At 41.4% G+C, this 21,700-nt stretch overlaps 1 protein-coding gene across 15 annotated transcripts in view; it reads right to left on the bottom strand.

Annotated features, from left to right (window-relative positions):
• PDE1C (phosphodiesterase 1C) overlaps positions 1-21,700 on the bottom strand; it is a 509,328-nt gene that overhangs the window by 414,611 nt on the left and 73,017 nt on the right. For all 15 annotated transcript variants that reach the window (XR_009008777.1, XM_057549584.1, XM_057549586.1 and 12 more), the window contains exon 2: positions 21,623-21,673. Coding sequence is in view for 14 of the 15 variants with exons in the window: in XM_057549584.1 (XP_057405567.1) it covers positions 21,623-21,673 (51 nt within the window). In the remaining variant the exon portion in view is untranslated. The remainder of the gene's footprint in view (positions 1-21,622; positions 21,674-21,700) is intronic.

Here is a 21,700-nt window from a genome sequence, read left to right as displayed (position 1 = left end):
TTCTCATTTCTAATTCACTTGTTTTGGCTTTTAGATTGATATTTTCATTCCCCTACTTTGAATAAGTTTATATTCCTCTTTTTTCTGTAATTTATTTTTTTAAATCAGAGCATTTGTGTCTATAGCTTTGGATACATGTCATCAGTTTTGATATGCCAACTTCTCATTGAATATCCTTTCTAAGAAGACTGCAATGGAAATTTTCATGTCCTTTTTGACCCAGAAGTTGACTACTTCTGAAAAAATATTTCAAGTCGTTAAAGTATTTTTGGTTGTTGTAATTTAAGCTTTTCTTCTTTCTTTCTTTCTTTCTTCCATTCTCCTTTTTTTTCTTCCTTCCTTTTTTCCTTCTTTCTTTAACTCTTTTTTTTCTTTTTACTTTCTAGATTTTATAACAATAGAGTCAGAGATTATGTTCTATGTGATCTAATCTTGATTTGGGGAATCTATTGATGTCATCTGTCATCCAACACATGGTAATTTTTGTAACTATTTCATGGGCACTGAATTTAAAGAAAAGATTCACTCTATGTGTAGAAAACAAGGTATAGAGCTATCACATCTGCATTGTTGACTACATCCTTTATCAGTAGAAAATGACTCAGCTCTTTATTTCTTGAGTTCTGCATTTTATCAAGTTTAATACTGCCACAGCTATCTCCTTTTCCTTTGTACTCACCTGAAACATTCTTGCTTATCATTTTTTTGTTTTAATTTTGCCTTTTGAAATAATATGTAGTTGTAATAATTGGAAAACTATGATAGTTACTTTTAAATTTAAGAATATACATTCTTCTATTCTTTCTCTTATTATCTTACTGCCAACATCAATAACAACACAGTTTCCATTGACTCTTGCCTGTATGAGATGATTAAATTAGTCTTCCTAGGCTTCCTATTCCTCTATTCACTTTCACTGATGTTATGTGAATTTTTGAATTTTATTTCTAAATTGTTATTTTAATATTAAGAAGTTCCGCGATTAAGAATTGTGTTTCACATTACATTTTGTTTTCTAACTTTATGTCCAATAGCTATTTGAACTTAAGGATAAATTTACCTGGTTTTGGTGCTCAACAGTTCTTCAACAGAATAATTTATCTTCAAGAGCAGCACTGTCCAATAGAACAGATATAAGCCACATGTGTAGTTTTAAATTTTCTGGTAGCTACACTTATTAAAGACAAGCAAATGAAATTAATTTTAATAAATTATATTCTTTAAGTCAATAAATCCAAAATATTACACTTAAATAAGTAATCAACATAAAAATTATTAATGAGATTTTTATATTTTTCTTTTTTTTTCAAAACCCAATGTGTATTTACACTTACAGATCTTAGTTAGGACTAGCCACATTTCAAGTGCCCAATAGCCACATTTAATGGGACAGAACAGCTCTACAGAATTTATTTTGACTCATGTTTCAGTTGGCTTAAGTATATCCTCGAATAATTCTTTCCAAGAATGATACGTTGGTTAATGAGATACATGTGAACAACAATTTAGGGACAGATTTATTGAATTTACATTAAACTCTGAACAATTTCTCAATTATCTTCTGCTATTTATATGCTGTAGAAGAGAATTAGGAACCAAGTCTGATAGTGTTTTTTCCCTTTGTAGGCAGACATTTTTCTTTATCTTCGTATTTCAAAAATTTTGCTAGCGTATATGTAACTGTGGGTTACTTTTACTGATTTTTCATTTTTTTCTGGAACACAACAAGCCCTTTCAATATGCAAATTCAGACCTTAATTTTTTCTGTTCAGGCAAGCTGCCTTCAACTTTATCTTTGATGACTGCTTCTGTTCCAACTGTGTGGCTTTAGTCTCAGAATATCTATGATTAATTTATTTGTGTTGGTTCTTTCTTCTCTGACCTCCTACTATCCTTTCTCAGAGTTTTCAATTCTTCATCACTTTCCTCTATAGTCTAACACACTGTTTCTCAAGTGTGTCTTCCAATCATTGATTAAAATCTTTTCAGTGCCATTTCTATATTTCAGTGAGGATTTTAATTCCTATGTTTCATATTTACTTTCTGTGCACTGTTCCTTTTTGCATCTCAACTCAAAATCAACCTGCTTTTCTTCTTAACGGCTTTCTGCTCCTATCTCACAGGGTCTATGTCTTTTTGCTTCTTACGGAGAATGCAAAGTAGCATTTACATTTTTTCTTTTGGCTCCTATATTAGGTCATTTTTCAGAAGTCTACCTTTTCCCGAAGTCTTTAGGATGGTGTTTCATTTCCCTAGTTCTTCATATTTTGTTTGGAGTTTTATTTTGGATTTAACCCTAGTGTAATCATTCTGGGATGCAAAAAGATTGATACAGAGCCTGTTGTTTTCTGAAAGGCAAGGTATGTAAGTCACTCTAGGTTTCACTCACTGTCTACCTCGGCTGCCAGATAAATTCAGCAGAAAGAACCAAGAGTAAGACTGACATTCCTATTCAAACAGCTAGTTTTCACAATAAGTAACACATAACCCAAGCCTAAAGAGAACAGTAAGAACAGTGCCCAATCTGCTTTGAAGCAAAGCCTTGCATCTGTCTTTACCCAACTGATGGGCACAGCTCCTACATAATTTTCAAAGTCTATTTAGAAATTCATCTGGTACAGTGGATCACTATACAGTGAGACCATCAATTCCAAGAGGAAATGTCTCGATTACTCTTTGTCACACATCAAAAGAATGAGTCTGTTCAGCAGAGTAATGATGTAGACAAGATTAAAGGGAGACTGTTTTCAAGAAATTTGACAGCATTCATTTAGTATACTAATTAAAAGAGAAGCTTTACCTACTAAGAGTGAAATCTACTTGACAAACACTGTTAATGGTTAGTGTAAGTTGGGTACTTGAGAGTTAGAAGATAGTATTTTTTAAGTTTTCTGTAACTTAGACTATCGCTAATTCAGATACCACCTCCCCCATAATCGTGAAAATTTTTCAATGCATAACTACCTTGAAGTATGCTAATGTCTGCAAAGCATGCAAAAACCCAAGTCTTACCATCTGCTGGATGATTCATTTGTAAATCTGCCTAGTCTTCCTTTGGGAAGTTCCAGGATTGATTTTTAACCTTATTATAAAAACTTGGAATGAATTTGGTAATATAGTCTACATGAAAGTGCTCTGAGCACTTGGAAGAATGTGCCACGTTCATCCTAGACACGTTTAAATGGTATGTGTACTGTGATCAAAAATATGTGTTTGAAAGTAATCGCTTGGAGATTTAGAGATTTTAATCAAAAGTTCCAGAAAAACAGAGGCTTTGGGGACAATATATTAGTCACAGAGAAGAACTCTTTCTAATTCTGGCCCAAACTAGCCATTGCCGGTAATAAAATAAGAAGAACGGATCATCTGTTGGCAGTAAATTCCTTTAGGGAAAGGACTGTGATTTACTCATTTTCACACTCCTGCACCCAAAATGTCCTTCAAGGTTAACTTTTTTTTTTTTTTAATTTCTATTTATTTATTTATTTATGGCTGTGTTGGGTCTTCGTTTCTGTGCGAGGGCTTTCTCCAGCTGTGGCAAGCGGGGGCCGCTCTTCATCGCGGTGCGCGGGCCTCTCACTATCGCGGCCTCTCTTGTTGCAGAGCACAGGCTCCAGACGCGCAGGCTCAGTAGTTGTGGCTCACGGGCCCAGTTGCTCCGCGACATGTGGGATCTTCCCAGACCAGGGCTCGAACCCGTGTCCCCTGCATTGGCAGGCAGATCCTCAACCACTGCGCCACCAGGAAACCCAAGGTTAACTTTTTTTTTATCTGCTTCTAAGATATCTGCTTCTGAGGCTGTAAACCAATATTAAAAACATGAATGAATCTCTTGTCAGTCTTTTCTTCTACGTGTTTTAATTGTAACATGCATGAGTTTTCTTCAGTTTCTCACCCAACTGGCTTCACACCTTGACCTCCCTTCCTATCTTGCCCTATATTAGGGAACCTAGCTTCCCTAAAGCTAAAATTTACAGACTTGGAACTGAGGCAATTCTTTCACAAGTTGCAAGAACTGCACCTGCAAACATGAGAATTTCAACAGAGCCTCCAGGACTGTACAGTTGCAGAGGAAGTAGTTCATAGCTTAGTTTGTAGGATGATGTCCTTGGAGTCACACATTTCACAGCCTACAGGACTATAGGTGTCTACCCTGTGCTTCAATCCAAGACTTAGCCAGGGCCTAATGCACATGATGGCAGGAATCACTGCACTACCTTGGCCTACCTGCCTGTCCAAGGAGGGGAGCAGACACAGTACTTGGCACACAATAGGTGCTCCATAAATAGTTGTTGAAAAGAAGGCATCACAGGATGTTGTGACTGGTAAATCATGGGAGTCCTGTAAGTTAAAATGCATCTGACTTCTTTCTAGTTAGGTAACTGAGTATGGATCCCTAAGAGCTGTCCAGGCAATGAGTGGGATTCCTCCCCTTGTCTGCAATTGTTACAGATCCGGAACATTCCCATTCACTCTGCTTTCAGTCCAACTAAACAAACATTTATTGAACATTTATATATACTGACTGGCAAGGCATAGTTTCTGCCTTCAAATAACTCAAAATCTAGTAGGGAAACAGTCAATAAAGAGCTATTTATAATACAGTATGAAGCAAGTAATAATATACCTGTGTAGAAATATATAGATGTCAAACAAATGAGGGAGTGATAATTTTGTCCTGGGGGGTCAGACCAGGCTTTATAGAAAAGGTGCCCCCTGACCAGAGTTTTGAGAGATGAATGGGTTGGCTTGGTGATCAGCAGAGGGAAACACACGTGCAAAGGCACGGAGGAGTGAAGCAGCATGGACAGGCAAGTACTTTCATGTTTCTGGGGCTTAAATGATGAATTAGCGTGACAGAAGAGGTCAGCTGGGGCCAGATTTTGAAGGGCATTGCGTGGTATGCCAAGAACTTTGTAACAGGTAATACAAAGATCCCTCGTACCCTTACCCAGTTTCCCCTGATGGTAACATTTTGTAACACTATAGTACAACATCACAACTAGGATGCTGACACAGATGCAGAACACTGCCATCACCACCAGGATCCCTCACGTTGCCCACTTACAGCCACACCCACTTCCCTCCCACCTCACTCCCTCTTTAACTCCTGGCAACCACTAATCTGTTCTCCGTTTCTATATTTTCATCATTTCAAGAACGCTATATACACGGAATTTATAACCTTTTGGGGTTGGCTTTTTCACTCAGCATCATTCTCTGGAGATTCATCCAGGTTGCTGCATGTACCAATAGTTTGTTCTTTTAATTGCTGAGTAGCATTCCATGGTAGAAACGTACCACGGTCTGTTTAACCATTCACTGGATAAATACATCTGAGTTGTTTCCAATTTGAGGTTATTATGAATAAAGCTTTTATAAATACTCATGTATAGGGTTTTTTAAATTGTGGTTAAAATACACATAACATAAAATTTACCATCTTAACCATTTTTAAGTATACAGTTTAGTGGCATGAAGTACATCCACACTGTTGTACAACCATCACCACCAACCATCTCCAGAACTCTTTTCACCTTGCAGAATTGAACCTGTGTACCCATTAAACAATATTCTCCCCTCCTCTGAGTCCCTGGCATCCGTGATTCTACTTTCTGTCTGTATGGATCTGACTACTCTAGATACCTCATACAACTAGAATCATATAGCATTTGTCTTTTTGTGACTGGCTAGTTTCATTTAACATAAAGTCCTCAAGGTTCATTCATGTTGCAACATGTCAAAATTTCCTTTGCTTTCATGAATGAATAATATTCCATTGTATGTACTTACCATATTTTGTTTATTCATTCATCCATCAACGGACAATTGGGTTGCTTCTACCTCTTGGCTGCTGTGAATAATGCTGCTATGAACAAGAGAGTACACATATCTTTTCAAGTCCTTGTTTTCAATTCTTTGGGGTATATATCCAGAAGTGAAATTGCTAGCGTATGGTAATTCTATTTTTAATTTTTTGAGATGCCATCAAGCTGTTTTCCACAGTGGCTACGCCATCTTACATTCCCACCAACAGTGAGCAAAGGTTCTAATTTCTCCACATCCTCACCAACCCCTGTATCTAGCCATCCTAATAGGTGTGAGATCTCATGTACAGATTTTTGTGTGAATGTAAGACTTCATTTCTCTGGGATAAATTCCAAGGAGGGCAATTACTGGGTCATATGGTAGTTGCATGTTAGCTTTTTAAGTAACAGCCAAACTTTTTCAGAGTGGCTGTACCACCAGCAATGTATGAATGATGTGGTTCTCTGTATCCTCACCAGGATTTGATGTGATCACTATTTTTTTATTTTAGCCATTCTTTTTTCTTTCTCTTAAGACTTTTTAAACAGCTTTACTGAAGTGTAATTGACATGTAATAAATTGCATATGTTTAAATCGTGTATTTGTTTTTTCTAATTTTTATTTTATATTGGAGTATAGTTGATTAACAATGATGTATTAGTCACAGGTGTACAGCAAAGTGATTCAGTTGTATCTATACAAGTATCCATTCTTTTTCAAACTCTTTTCCCATTTAGGTTATTACAGAATATTGAGCCAAGTTCCCTGTGCTGTACAGTAGGTCCTTGCTGGTTATCTGTTTTAAATATAGTAGTGTGTACACGTCAATCCCAAACTCCCAATCTGTCCCCCGCCCGACCCTTTCCCCCTGGTAACCATAAATTCGCTCCCTAAGTCTGTGAGTGTTTCTGTTTCGTAAATAAGTTAATTTGTATCATTTTTTTTTAGATTCCGCATATAAGCAATATCATATGACATTTGTCCTTCTCTGTCTGACTTACTTCACTTAGTATGATAATCTCCAGGTCCACCCATGTTGCTGCAAATGGCATTATTTCATTTTTAATGGCTGAGTAATATTCCATAGCATATATATGTACCACATTTCCTTTATCCATTCATCTGTCGATGGACATTCAGGTTTGCTTCCATGTCTTGGCTATTGTAAACAGCACTGCAATGAACATCGGGGTGCATGTATCCTTTCCAACCATGGTTTTCTCCGTATTTTAGTCATTCTGATAGGTATATAGAGGTATCTCATTGTGGTTTTAATTTGCATTTCCCTAATGGCTACTGATGTTGAACATCTTTTCAAGTGCTTATTTGCCACCTGTACACCTTCTTTGGTAAAATATCTCTTCATATCTTTTGGTCATACTCTAAATGGATTGTTTATTTTTTACTTTTGAGTTTTGAGAATTATAGATACCAGAACTTTCTTGGATAGCAGCATTACTTGCAAATATTTTCTCCCCGACTGTAGCTTGTCTTTTCAACCTCTTAACAGAATATTTTGTAGAAGAAAGGTTTTATGTTGATGAAGTCCAACTTACCCATTTTTTTCCTGTTATAGATCATGTTTTCAATAACATCTTTCTTTCCTAGCCCTATATTCCAAAGATTTTCTCCTGTTTTGTTTTTCTAAGTTTCATAGTATCAGTATTACATTTTACATTGAAGTCCATTTTTGTATACGTTTTTTTTTTTTATAAAGCTGTTTTTTTGGGGGGGTTTTTTTGGTTGTTGTTGTTTTTAATTATTTATTTATTTATTTATGTATTTATGGCTGTGTTGGGTCTTCATTTCTGTGCGAGGGCTTTCTCCAGTTGCAGCAGGTGGGGGCCACTCTTCATCGCAGTGCGCAGGCCTCTCATTATCGCAGCCTCTCTTGTTGCGGAGCAAAGGCTCCAGACGCACAGGCTCAGTACTTGTGGCTCATGGGCCTCGTTGCTCCGCGGCATGTGGGATCCTCCCAGACCAGGGCTCGAACCCGTGTCCCCTGCATTGGCAGGCAGATTCTCAACCACTGCGCCACCAGGGAAGGCCCTTGTATACGTTTTGAAACATAGGTTGAGGTTTGAATTTTTGCCTATGAATGATCAAATACTCCAACACCATTTGACTATACTATCTCCATTGAATTACTTTTACGCTTTTGTCAAAAATCAGTTGGGCATATCTGTATGGATCTATTTCTGGCTTCTCTATTGTGTTCCATTGATCTATGAATCTATCCTTTCACCAGTACCACCTAGTCCTTATTTATACATTGTTTTAAAATCAAATACACTGATTCTTTACACCTTATTCTTTTTCAAAATTATTTTAACTATTCTAGTTTCCTTGACACCTAAGGAGGGGGGGCAAATTTGTTACTGCTGGAAAAGGGTGAGCATTCCAGCTCCCCAAGTGACCTCTAGTGACATCTGATGAGTTTGGCCTCTGTCCCATTTGGCAGTTATGGAGTCCTGATTCTCCAGTTATGGAGTCCTGATTCTCCACTAGTCCTCCTGTGACATCACCTCAACAGGGAAGAAGAAGGATGCCTCACTACCAATTGGAGTTGGAACTCCATGTTCCCCACATGTTCTCCACTGATACCATGGTGGGAAAGAGACCTCATTACCGGCCAGCTCCCTACTTGGCCTTCTCCAAGGCCACCACAGTGGGGGTGTTAGGGCACCTCATAGTCATGTGAGGCTAGACATTCAGTTTCCCTACCCAGCCATTGTTGGCATGGGTGAGGATGGGGCCCCAGTTTTTCTGTGGTATTTGGTTGGAGTGGAGTGTCTAGTTATTGTCTAAACGTTTTCTGTCTTGCTAGACTGTCCCTTCCCTGGTCCTTTGGATACAGAGAGCAGGGTTTTGCTGGGCCTTTTGTTGTCTGATCTGTTGGCATTTCCAGGATTCTGGCTTCTCCATCTCCAAGAATGGGATGTATAAGGCAAAAAGAAAATCCAGAGACTTCACCACTGTTTCATTCCCCAGGTCCCGATTATCTCTAGCTGGTCTGGCTTCTTCTCTTCATCTTTCAGAGTCTTTTGTTTGTTTGTTTGTTTTTGTTTTTTGCTTGTCTTATATACAACGACCAGAGTTTTTAGTTGTACTTAACAAGAGTGATAGGGAAAAGTGTGTCTACTCCATCTTCCCAGAAGCAGACATCTGAAGGCTTTTAAGGAGAGGAATGACATGGTCAGCTTTATCTTTTGGAAGATTGTTCTGGCAGGGAAGAGAACAGACTTCACAGAGGAAAATGGAGGCTCAGTGAAATCTATTAGGTAGGAGATGACAAGGGGCTAAAATAAAGCTGTGGCAGTGAGAATGGAGTGAAAGGATCTGAAGGAAACGGAATTCACGAGATGGATCCAGTACAATTTGGTGACTGGTGAGGGAGAAGGGAGATGCACATATGATTTCTAGGTTTTTGGTTGATGTTGCCTAGTGAATAAAATGGCACCAATTCAGTTAGGAAACACAGGAGTAGGAACTTGTATAGAGATGATGAGTCCAGTGTGGGAACTGATGCTTTTGAGGTCTCTGTTTTCTTCCACTTTTTATTCATAAATAACTGGCAGCTTCCTTGTGATGACTGTTTTTCATTTTATTGTACTTCCTTCAACTAGAAAATCAGAGAATGGAATGCTGCCTTTTGTCTTAAAAACTAACTAGCTCTCCAGAGAAGATATACAAATGGCCAAAGAGCATATGAAAAGATGCTTAATGTTATTAGTAATTAGGTAAATGGAAATCAAAGCCACAATATGATACAACTTCACACCTACTAGGTTTAAAATTTTAAAGAATAACCATACCAAGTGTAAGGGAGGATTTAGAGAAACTAGAACCCTCATATATTGCTGATAAAATTGTCTAGCCACTTTGAAAAAGATCTGGGCAGCTTCTCAAAATGTTGAACTTAGTGTTACCTTATGATCTAACAATTCCACTCCTAGGCATACATCCAAGCTGAATGAAAACATACATCCACACAAAAACTTGAACACAAATATTCATAGCAACATTATTCACAGTGGAATCAACTCAAATGAAAAGAAAAATAAAATGTGGAATATCCATACTATGGAATATCATTCAGCAATTTAAAGGAATGATATTCTGATACATGCTACGACGTGGATGAACCTTGAAAACACTATGCTAAGTCAAAAAAGCCAATCACAAAAGACCATATATTATATGACTCCTTTTATAATATATACAAGGGCCAGAATAGACAAATATATAGAAACACAAAGTAGATTTGTGATATACTAGGACTAGGAGTAGGAGTCTCAATGAAAAGTGACTGCTATTGGGCACAAGATTTCTTTTAGGAATGACAAAAGTTTTCTAAAATTAGATTATGGTGATGGTTGCACAACTCCACAAATACATTAAAAGCCATTGAATTGTACACTTTTAGCAGCAAAACCTTACGGTATATGAATTATATCTCAATAAAGCTGTGTTTTAAAAAACTAAAAACAACCCAATATCCTTTTTAACTAATTGTTAAACATAATTTAGTCTTATTTCTGGGTTCAGTTGTCTTCTTCCTGAGATAGAGCATTTAGTAATTCTCTATGCAAGGGTATACATATAATAAATTCTCTCAGAATTTCTTGGCCTGAAAAATGTCTTTATTTTGGCCTCACTCTTGAATGATATTTCTCTCAGTATAGTATTCCAGGTTGGCAGTTCTTTTCCCTCATCCTTTCACAAATATTCAATTTGTCTTCTGACTTCTAAATATGCTATTGAGAAGTATGCAGTCAATCTAATTATTACTCTTGGTAGATGCATTAGTTAGGATTATACATGTCTGCATAACAGAGACTCAAAATTTGAAAATATCAAACATGACAGAAGTTTATGTTAAGCTCTCTAAAATCTAGCGGTAAGCATTTCATGGCTGATATAGCAGCTCTGTTCCACAAAGTCTTCTTATGACCACACTACCAACCCTTGGTGTGACCATTATCCCTGTGGTCCAAGGTGGCAGCTAGAGCTTTCAGTATCACATTTGTGTTCCAGGCAGCAGGGTGGAGAAGGGATAAATAAGAAAAGGAAAAAAGGGAGCACAAGAGCCTCAAGAAAGTTTCCAGAAATCTTCCCCAACAGTTCTGCTTACACTTCATTGACCAGACCTTAGTTATGTCATCATACCTAGCTTCAAGAGAACCTGAGAAACGCACTCTATTTGGAAGGATGGAGACATAGGCCCCACTAAAAAAATCAAGGTTCTTTTAATATAGAAGAGCTAAACTTACAGTTTCAGACACAGTAGGTAATCTTTCTTCTCTCCAATTGTTTTTAGTTTTTTCTCATTGCTTATGTTCTACAGTTTCATTATTATGTGTCTAACAATGGGGTTAGTTTTTATTTTGGGGCTTGAAACTAGGTATGATTCTTCAATCTGATGATTCATATCACTAATCAATTCTGCAGGACTCTCAGCTACTAGATTTTCAGTTACTAGTTTTCCCATATTCTCTCTGGTCTTTCATTCTAGAATTCCTATTTGATGTATGTTTGACCTTCTCGTTCTATCTTCCATATTGCTTAACCATTCTTTCATGTTTGCCTGTGCTGCATTCTGGATAATTTCCTCAGATATATCTTCCAGTTCATTATTTCCCTTTTTATTCCTACCCAACACAGGTGGATAAACTGTGTTTGGGTTTATTTGTCTGTTTGTTTGTTTGTTGTTAATGTTAACTTTCACATTTCTGGAAGTTCTACAGGTTCTCTTAAAAATCTTCCTTTTTGTTCCTTTCTTAGAGTGTCAATTCTTTTTATATCTTTATTTTTAAATATATATAGTTCATGTTTTCTTTCAGTTTGTCAATATATTACCTCGAGGTCTTAGGGTTCTAATTCTCTATTCATTGTGCTCACTGACTCTCGTTCATCCTGGTGGATTGCTGCCCCTGTGGATTTTTTTTAAATTTTGATTGTGAGCTGATATTTAGTGCTCCTTGTTTTCTTTATGAAAATACATTATGACTTGGGTTGAAATATGAAAATTTTAATATGAAAATATTAACTTGGGTTAATATTTCAGAATATTTTTGCAATTGATTTTACTGCATCTTTCCATTTGATTCTGCCATTACTAGCCCACAGAACCAATTTTTACTAATTTCTTAGTTTGAAAGGGTACCTGGACCAGGCAGGTAGTTTCCATTGCCCAGAGGAGACTTTTCCTCAAGAGCAAGAGGAGGCAAACAAGTTTCCTTGTTATCTCCCTATGCTAATGGATGTATTTTGTTTTTCAGGTCCCTCTTTCACTGAGTATGTAGCCCTTTGTTCCAGTTATCTATTGCTGCATAACAAATCACCCCAAACTTAGTGGCTTCAATCCACAACAACAACCACTTATTTTGCTCACAAACCTGTACTTTGGGATGGGTGGTGCAGCAGTGGGCTCACCATATGGCCTCTCTGTTTCCTCACAGCATGATGACAGTGTTCCAAGAACAAGCATCCCAACAGGCCCCAGGTGGAAGCAGCATCACTTTTGATGATCTACCTTTGCAAGTCACGTAGCAACATTCTGCCACAGTTATAGGCCACCCAAATTCAAGGGGAGGGGACATAGGCTTCACATCTCAGTGGGAGGCTTGTCAACATCACTCTGCAAGAAGAGCATGTGGGATGGGAGATAGAGCTGCAAATATTTTTGGAAAACACGATCTGCCATATGTTTTAAGAGTCAAGTTCAGGCAGAAGTCTCATATCCAACTCCCCAGGCTGCACAGGCCAAGGCCTTAACTTCTTTCCCCAGGTGGATGTTAAAACATGTGTTACTAGACCCTATGGAACTAGCAGCACCACCCCCATGCAGCATAGCTGCAGAATCAGCAGGCATATTTACAGCTTGCTGTACTGATATTAAATTCCTCTTTCATTTCTACCACCTGCAGAGTTCCCTTTCTATATTGCAAGTTTAACTATGCATTTAAGGGCATTTAAAAAAATATTTTACTCAGCATTCCTCTGGGCTTATAAAAAATTGGAGGATTTTCAGGTTTTCTTAGTCCACCTCTTACTGGAATCAGAAACTTTATCCTAACTTTATTCAAAGGAGTATACATTGAGAGGGGAGGGGAGGAGGTGCTTGGCATACAACAGCCAATCCATGTCTTCCCTGCCCTCCCTGGGGTCACATTACACACACACACACACACACACACAAAAATTCTCATCAGATTTTTTAATTGTGTAAGCTTATACACTTGTGGCAAGGAGTTAAATATCTGTTAGTATCTCAACAGGCTGGACCACAATTCCCATTAAGGAAGAAGAAACTGGCCTTCATAGAGGAAAAGAAATAAGTTGAAAGTAAAGGAGAGATGGTGAAGGCAAGGGTGTCAGCAAATACCAAAGCAACTAACATGATGGTCATGCTGCTCTGCATGAGAGACTGGGAGGAGTGTCTTTTAATTCCTAAGAGAGAAGTGGAAATAAAGGGTAAAGAATGGAGGACGGTGGATAGAGGAGGATCAAGGGGTGGTAGGCCAGGAGCTACATGGGCAGCGTGGTCTTTAAAAAAATTACTGGCTGTGGGATGGGTGAAAGAACGGTTGAGAAGAGAACTATGACTTTAAATTGTCTGCACACAATTGCATATTGTGATCTCTCTTTCCCTAATCTTCAGTCAAGTCTTGCTTTGACCAATAGCCTCTGGTTACACGGGAAGAAGAGAAGAGGAAGGGGCTTTGGCCTGCATCTGAGTCTATGTCAGAGCAGATATGAAAATAGCCAGAAGCATACAGAGGAACACAATCAAGGGAGGTAGGAAATCAGGGCCAGAAGAACACTAAGTCATCCCAGATATTCACGGAAACATTGAGGTCTGCTCTGAATCTCCAAAGGGCACACAACAGTGATTTGAGCCTATTTAACTAGATCTCAATGGACCAAGAGCCTCCAGCTAACATCTGGGTTACATATTGTCCACAAGTTTCTAGAAGCTACTTATAGTATCATCGGCCATCCACTGGTGGACCAATGACTAACATACTGGGGACCAAGTGATATAGTGGACGTATTCAAAGACTTGCTCAAACGCATTCAAAAAAAGAAAAGCAGAGTGGGTTTTAGTTCCCCAAACACATAACACTCTAGTCCATCACTATGACCATTACCATCAACCCTCGCTAAGACAAGGTGAGTTTTCCATCACTGGATGGGTTCCTTCAGAGAGCTCATGACCCCCTGACAGGGATGTCACAAAGAGGATGAGTTTTACAGGAAGTAGTGAGGTTTGGACTGGATCATTTGCAAGTTCTAGTCTAACTTGAAATTTTTCAAATCTAAGATAATGGGTTGATATATCTGTTTACTGAACCAAGCAGATTTGCATGGCTGATAACGACTATATTTGATGAAAGGGATGGAGAAAGGGGGTAAGAAAGAGCAGTGGGACCCTTGTGGTCAGGCAGATAAATCTTGGATGAACGCAAGTTAGGGAGTAACTCCCTGTGGTTCTGAAACACAAATATGTCATGACAAAAACTAGAGCGTGACGGTACAGGTTACTGTGTGGAGAGTGATCTGAAGCTACAAGCAAGAAGCTAGGGGCCAACCAAGCAGTTCTTATAATGACCTTGTTGTGGAGTAGGAGAGGCCAGGGCCAGATAGGAGATGATCTTAGAAAAGAGAGGATTAGATTGAAGAGACGATGCAGAGCAGTGCCAGTCACAAGGGAGGATTAGGGGGACCTTTAGATCATCTTCCCATTATCTCCATCAGCCCCCACAAACTCCTCCAATTAAAATAATAATAATATACTATTCTTTGACAAGGACAATTAACATTTGCTCTGTCTTATGTCTGTATGCAATTACATATTACAAGCAGTTATCGAAAACTGCTAGTCGTATTATTCTATAATGTATAAACTAAATAAAACCATTGTACTGCTCTGCATGCTGCCTTTTACCTCTACCTCTATCTCTGCCACCACCATAACACAGTCCTTCCAACTACAGCAGTGGTTCTCAAATACTGGCATGCATCAGAATCACCACTAGAGTCTGTTAAAATACATATTGCTGAGACCCACCCCCAGGAGTTTCTGATTCAGCAGATCTGGTAAAGGGCTCAAATACTCATATCTCTAACAAGTTCCCAGGGACCCCACTTTGAAGACCACTGAGCTGCATTGCTACCCCTAAGCCCCTAGAGCTGCCATTGCTGAAGGTAACTTTCTGCGGGAGCAAGTAGGAAATGAAGAGGCTCGGTCTGTGAATACTACTGAGGTGGGACCTAGAGCTCTACAGAGGATCTGAACGTTTTGGAAATAGTTACAGTTGTTTAAGACAAACCAGGAAATCTCCGTATCTGCTTCCTGCCCTGCGCTGGGCCCTTTATATGGCTCTAGCTCACAGCACACACCCCTGAGAACGCTGAACACCCAGCCGGCAGACACAGCCCATCACTGCTCGTGGCATTTCTCAGCCCTCACTCCCACCCGTTTTATCCTGTCCTTGTTCTCATCATCTGGGTTCTGTAACCCATCCACCCCCAACTCAAGTTCTCGATGCTTGTGACAAACCCTCCCTGCTGTGACAGTCAGTTTAGAAAAAAATCTCTGGCTGGACTTGAGCGCTCTGTCAGACGTGATTTGAATTTGCCTTGGGGCTCCACAATGGCCATTACCGTGTAACAGGTACTAGGCTCACCCAGCACCCACCCTAGCTGTACATCCCTGCCTGCCCCTGCCCATCTCTGCCCAGGAAAGGGGACCATTCACCCAGTCATACACCCAATATAAAAATACTAGGCGACCTCCCTTTGCTTTATCATCCATCCACCGAAACTACTCCAGCTCTTTTACAGGATAATCTATTTTCAACACTATCTGGATTATTACCTCCCAAAACAAAAGAGGCCAAATTTGCAGGCATTACTAATTAGGCTCCATTTTCTTACTGCTTTTGACACCACTATTTTCTTTTCAGTCATTACTCATCTCAGGGGAGAAACTGTTCTTCCTCAATTAGGGAAGCAATCAAAACTCCAGGATGGAGCTGCCCAGCTACACAAGCTCTGGGGCCAACCCCTCCCTCAGGACAGTCTCTTCCAATGCCGTGCACTCCCTTCTCAAAAGGTGCTCTGTCCATTACACTGCATGCAGCCTCTTTTAAGCCTCCTGGAGTAGAGATGTACACCCAAATCTGAGCTTTTCCTGCCACACTGTGGCCACCTCTGAACACTACACATGGCCTTTATTCCTTGAAGAGTGGTATCGCTTCTTTTTTTTTTTTTTTTCCTACCTTTTCTACCTGTTAACCCACACACACTCCCCAAGCCTCAGCTAACGCTTATCTCCTCCAGGAAGACTCCCTTGAACCCACCCCCAACCCAGGCCAGATGAAGTCTCCCCCATCTAGCTCCCACCACCCCCGTACCAATCCCTCGCATTTCCCTCCACACACTGCGTTGCAGCCACTTACTTCTCCAACTCCCTGATTAGACTGTGAGCTCTTGGAAGACAAACTTACTCATCTGTGTGTCCCCAGGGCCTAGCAGAGAAAAATCTTCAATAAACACATGTGAAAGGAAGGGAGGGAGGAACGGAGGGAGGAAAGGAGGAAGGGAGGGAGGGAGAGAGGTAGGCGGGGAGAGGAAAATGACTCAGGGTAATAATATACGTAATGACAATCACCCACACTTACTGAGCACTTACGGTGTGCAAACACTATGCTTTATATTATTTACCCCAAGCAATCAGGGCCAATATGCACCGCAGCTGCCCCCACCCCATCCAGTGACTGGCCTATCAGGGCCTCCTGCACCCTCCTTCACGTCACCCATGGCCAACATCTGTCCTGATTGGTCGGTGACCACGTCACATGTTTTTAAGCATTTTAGCACTCATTCCTGCTTAGAGTAATTAAGTTACCTGCCCAAGTTCACACAGAATTCAGAATTCCTGGACTCAGAACCCAAACCCAGGCCTGACACCAGAGCCCATGTCCCTCGTGGCTTCTGAGGACCCTCACGTTAGTATATGGGAGCCCCTTGAGGGAGGCCTGGATCCAGAGGGATCCGGGAGTGTGTGTGCTGGCAGTGGGAGAGCCTACTCTGCCTAAGAAGTTAGGATAAGGAGGAGTGGGGAGAAGCTGCAGGCAGGGGAGTAGTTTACTCAGTCTTCATTCAACAGGCAGTTGTTCCTGCACCAGGCACAGTCAATACATGCTCAACCAGGGGTCCGTTGGCCTCCAGGAGCCTACTGTCTAATGGGAGACAGACATACACATAAAATAGACCTCTCCAGAGAGGAGGGCTCTCTGGGGCTGGCGCATGAGGGCAGCCTCCCAGCATCCCAGACATCTGGACCAGCAGGAGTCCCCCCGGCCCCAGGGCCAGCTGACTCCTTCCCAACAGTCCCGATGTCAGGAGCCCAGTGTCAGGGGGCTCCAGGAGCTCATCCCCTGACTGAGGTCTGGAGCTGGGCTGGGAGGTCCAGTTCTTCACCACACAGCTCTGGTCCCCAGAGGCCACCTGCAGCTCCAGGAGGAGGGGGAGATGCTGGCCAAGTGTGACACTCTTCAAAGGCTTCCCCAGAATCAGGGTCCACTCCGTGGGCTAGCACAAAGACCCCTCTTAGCCTGACTCCGGGCTGCCTCTCCAGCCAGTTTCCCTAACGTGCGAGGCTCCTCTGTGCCCACGTGTTCTCTCTGCCTGGGACACGCTTCCCACACCTTCCTCAACAGCACCCTTCAACACTCAGGGGTGTTGAACTCGCAGCACCCTTCAACACTCAAGGCAAGCATGCCCTTCCCAGGGAAACCCGATCTAACCTGTTTAGAGGCCCTGCCCTGTGTTCCCTCTGCCCCCACTTCCTGACCCCCTCTGACAGCACACTCCTCACTGTGGACTAACTTTTCTGTCTTCTCACATCAGGCTTTACACTCCTGGATGGCAGGGATCTTGTTTTAATCAGCATTTGTATCCTCAGCACGAGGATGAGCCAGGCCCCTGATGAGTGTTCAGTACCTATTTGAATGAGTAACTAAATGAATGAGCGAGTGAACAATTAAATGAAGTAACCCCTTTGTCCCCTCTCTTTACACACTCAGAATACATTTTCAGGTATCTGGAGAAAACAATTAAAAGGTCTGCTATCAATCATTTTCACCACAGTAAGAATGAATCCCTGTGTTCCCACTCCCGAGGGGATGTGTATATCAAGTTTTTCCCTTATTTTAGGCGATTTCTGATATAAGTAAGCTGGTGGAAGGGCATGTTGGAGGAAAAGTCTTCCCGCCCTAGATGAAACCAACTGTAGTGGAGGTCACAGCCACGTGGATCTCTGAAGCCTGCCCTGTGGTAAAGCCTGAGTACCTCCATGACTGAGCTGGAAGACCCCCAATCCCCAAGTCCCAGAATCAGCAAACTCTAACCCCTAGACCAAGGAGGAAGTAATGTGCACTGTGAACAGCCAAGATTTGGAATTGGAAGATCTAGAATTCCAGCAGTGAGCGATTCTCAGTGTTTTCTCCCGGCCTCATTGTCCTCATTTGTAAAAATGGAGACATCGCATAGCTGTGTGAGCACTGCCTGTCAGAAAGCTTTGCATGCAGTACCCATGGGAGATGCTCTGCCCACTCACCCCACCCACCGCACAGAGAAGGGTGGTCCCCACACACAGGGACTCCAACCCAAGGATAGGTAGCCTCATGGTGGGAGCCATTCTAAACCATCTGTTGACGTAAAGCCAACGTGCTTTGGGCTCTCACGGTGCCTTAGAGTCGGGGTCACTCTCAATCCTTCATTCTCCTTGACACTGTCATTCTTCTGTAGGTTTTGGAGGGAAAGATAATATTCTCCACTTCTTTTGAATACTGCTCCCCTCCCTCCCTCCTGCTCCTTCCCCAGCCCACTCCTAGGAGGATGACTTCCTTGTTACTCTATGTGTCCGTGGTTGTTAGATAGATGCTCTGACTAAGGCACTGCTAAGACTAAAGTGATGAAGATGGGGTGGCAAAGGGGCCTGATAGGATCCAGAGTCTCACAGGACTCACTCCACGGCACCCACCACCTCAGCCCTGCTGTTTGATGTCACAGCAAGTGTCTCCAGTCTAAAAGTCATAGGAAGTAAGCTTGACCCATAGGTTTTGGAATCAATTTCTTTGAGGAAAGCACAGTGTCCTGGGTGGTAGTGTCAGTCACAGAGAGAAGAAAGCCAAGCACAGGGTTGTATTGTGGAAGCGACCCTCTTTGGAAACGGACTGGAATGAGCTTGCAAGGCTGGTAAACTAGATGGCCAAGGTAGGATGGGAAGCCAGCCCTTGGAAAAGCCAGATGTCTTCATGACTCCTACACTCTATTTCCTCTGGTTCTCCTTTAGGATTTCTTACTATAATCATCATAGCTCATTTCCATTGCAGTAGAGGGTAGCCAAGAAAAGTATATGGATTCAAGCAGGGGCAAAATCTACAGAGAAATGAGGCACTGGAAATCAGAATGTGAAAACCCCAAAGGGGATGAAAATCTTGGGACTATTTGGGTGACCACTGGGCCAGACCCTTCCTCCCTACCCTGAGCTCTTTTCTGCTTAACCCCCAGAGGGTCCAGTTTTCACAACATTACCGGCCTATGTTCTTGCCTCCCACCCTGAATTCCTCCTAATTACATGCTGGGCCGCGAACACTGTCAGGGCTTTCATATGTCTTGCAAGGTGCAAAAGTTAGAGAATGCTGCAGTATTTCATTTTCCAGTTTCCAAAGGAAAGTCCATCATCCAAATCCTTCCAGTCTGGGAAATCCTTCCCAAAATGAACACTTCATTCACATGAAAAAGGTCATTTTCAATGTGGTGAAGTGAAGTGAGTGCCAATCAGACAATGCTACATTAAGGATATTTTTCCCTTCCTAAAAGCCACCTAATTTTTTCCCTCTAGTATTTGCTACAGAAAGATTTAGCTAATGTGCTATCTGACTTTTTTCCAGGACATTGCACTAAGTCAGGAGACTTTTTTCCTTTCTTTTTTTCTTTTCAGAATCAGCCCAACTTAATTGGTTTGCCACTAATTATGTTTTTCCTATATAGATATTATTTTCCCTCATATCCTCACTTAGCTCCTACTAATGAGCTTTCAAGTGACACACCATCCCTCCAACCCAGTCACACAATTTAGAATCTGTAGAAGCCGTTTACAAGAGAAGGTACCCTCTTCTCTCTGTGAAGGGCCAAACTGCTCCGGGTTTCATTCTAGCTTCTCGGTTAAAGGGCTCCATCCGCTTCCCAAACCTCATGATGAGCCTCTGAACGGCAGAAACTCCCATGGGGGTGCAGCCTGCACAGCGTGGTCGGATTACCACCCCAGCTTATTAATTTGCCTGACTACTGCTCAGGAGACGAAGAAATAAAGGGACTAAAAGCATATTCATCATCCTCACTGAGCTGTGGGATGAAATACTTATTTTGGAAATAACGATTCCAGGTAGGAGGGCAGTGAAAAATGGGGCCTGTGAGAAGCAAGTGTTTTATTACACAGTTTCTAAAATGTGAGCACTTAATGCTCTTTCATTATCATCTATTATTACAGTTCTATAAAGATCATTTTTAGGAATCAATCCCAAAGTTCTGAAGCCCCCCCCCCAAAAGAGCTAGAAGGCAGAATTTGGAAGAAGCCCCCGAAATAAAGAAATGATACTTTCTACTCTACATGTTAAGACTTATCTTGGCAGAACCCACACACAAGACTTGGTCAGCCCTATGTGAACAACGCAGTGACTCTCATGCCATCACTTCAAAAGATGGTAACTTTTTTATAAAAGAGAGAAGATGGGTATGAGTTTCCTATTTTTCAGATGGGAAAACTGAGGCTCGGAAAGCATAAGTGAAATTACTTTAAGAGAAAGCCAGCAAGTAGTGATGGTGCTGGAAAGAAAAACCCATCTATTTTGATTTACAGTTCCACTATTTCTCCACTGGATGCTCAGCCCATTTGGGGAGCATCTCCACCCAACCCTACTCAATCTCCCTTGGTATTTCCACTCCCTTCATTGGGATCTGGGTTTTCATCCCAGGGAATGCATTAACTTGGCAAATGTATTATTTGCTGATCACTCTGGCACAGAAAACATCAAGAGGCTTTTGACTCTTGCTCACCCATTGGGATGAAGACCTGGAGACAAAGGAGTCAAGTGAAATTGATGGGGAGCTCCTAGGCCCTTACAAACATCCCAGTGCCAAAGGAGAACCAGTTACAGATTCCATCTGAGCTTCAAAATATCACCAAACTGAGGTAAAGCCAGTGGAGCTAGGCCTTAAGTCCACACTGGGAGGTGACGATGCTTCCACACGTGTAACGGACCTTGACAACTACAAGCATTTCATAGACTCTTCTGCACTCATTCTTCAGAAAAAGCCCACCCCACGGCAAGGTACTCTGAGGGGATTCTCCAGTGCAGTGTTTCTCAAACTCAATTGTGCACAGGAATCTGGGGATTTGTTGAAATCCAGACCCTGATTCAGTAGGTCTGGGGTGAGCCTGGGGCTCTGCATTTCTAAAAAGCCACCAAGCAATGTCGATTCTGCTGCTCCCAGGTCCACACTTCGAATAGCAAAGCCCTAGAACATGGTTTGATAAAACACAATTCTAAGGATTGAAAAGGCAATAGCAAAGAATAACTCACTGGTGATGGGGCTCAAATGGAGTAATAACCCACTGAAGATATTTCCTATATTACTCTTTTACTGGCAGTGTTTTACTGACACCTGGGAGGGTGAACCACACAGGCAAAAAGGCTCTGAAGGAGCCCAGGAAAGGAGGGAAACAAGATTTACTCACGGGAGAAGCGGGCAAGTGGTCTGGCAGTCTTATCTCCGGCTTCATTTGCAACTGGAAAAAAAAAAAAAAACCGAAGAT

The sequence above is a fragment of the Balaenoptera acutorostrata genome, chromosome 7 (genome assembly GCF_949987535.1).
Source record: "Balaenoptera acutorostrata chromosome 7, mBalAcu1.1, whole genome shotgun sequence".
NCBI classification, from domain to species: domain Eukaryota; kingdom Metazoa; phylum Chordata; class Mammalia; order Artiodactyla; family Balaenopteridae; genus Balaenoptera; species Balaenoptera acutorostrata.
This window is presented reverse-complemented; position numbering and strand designations above follow the sequence as displayed.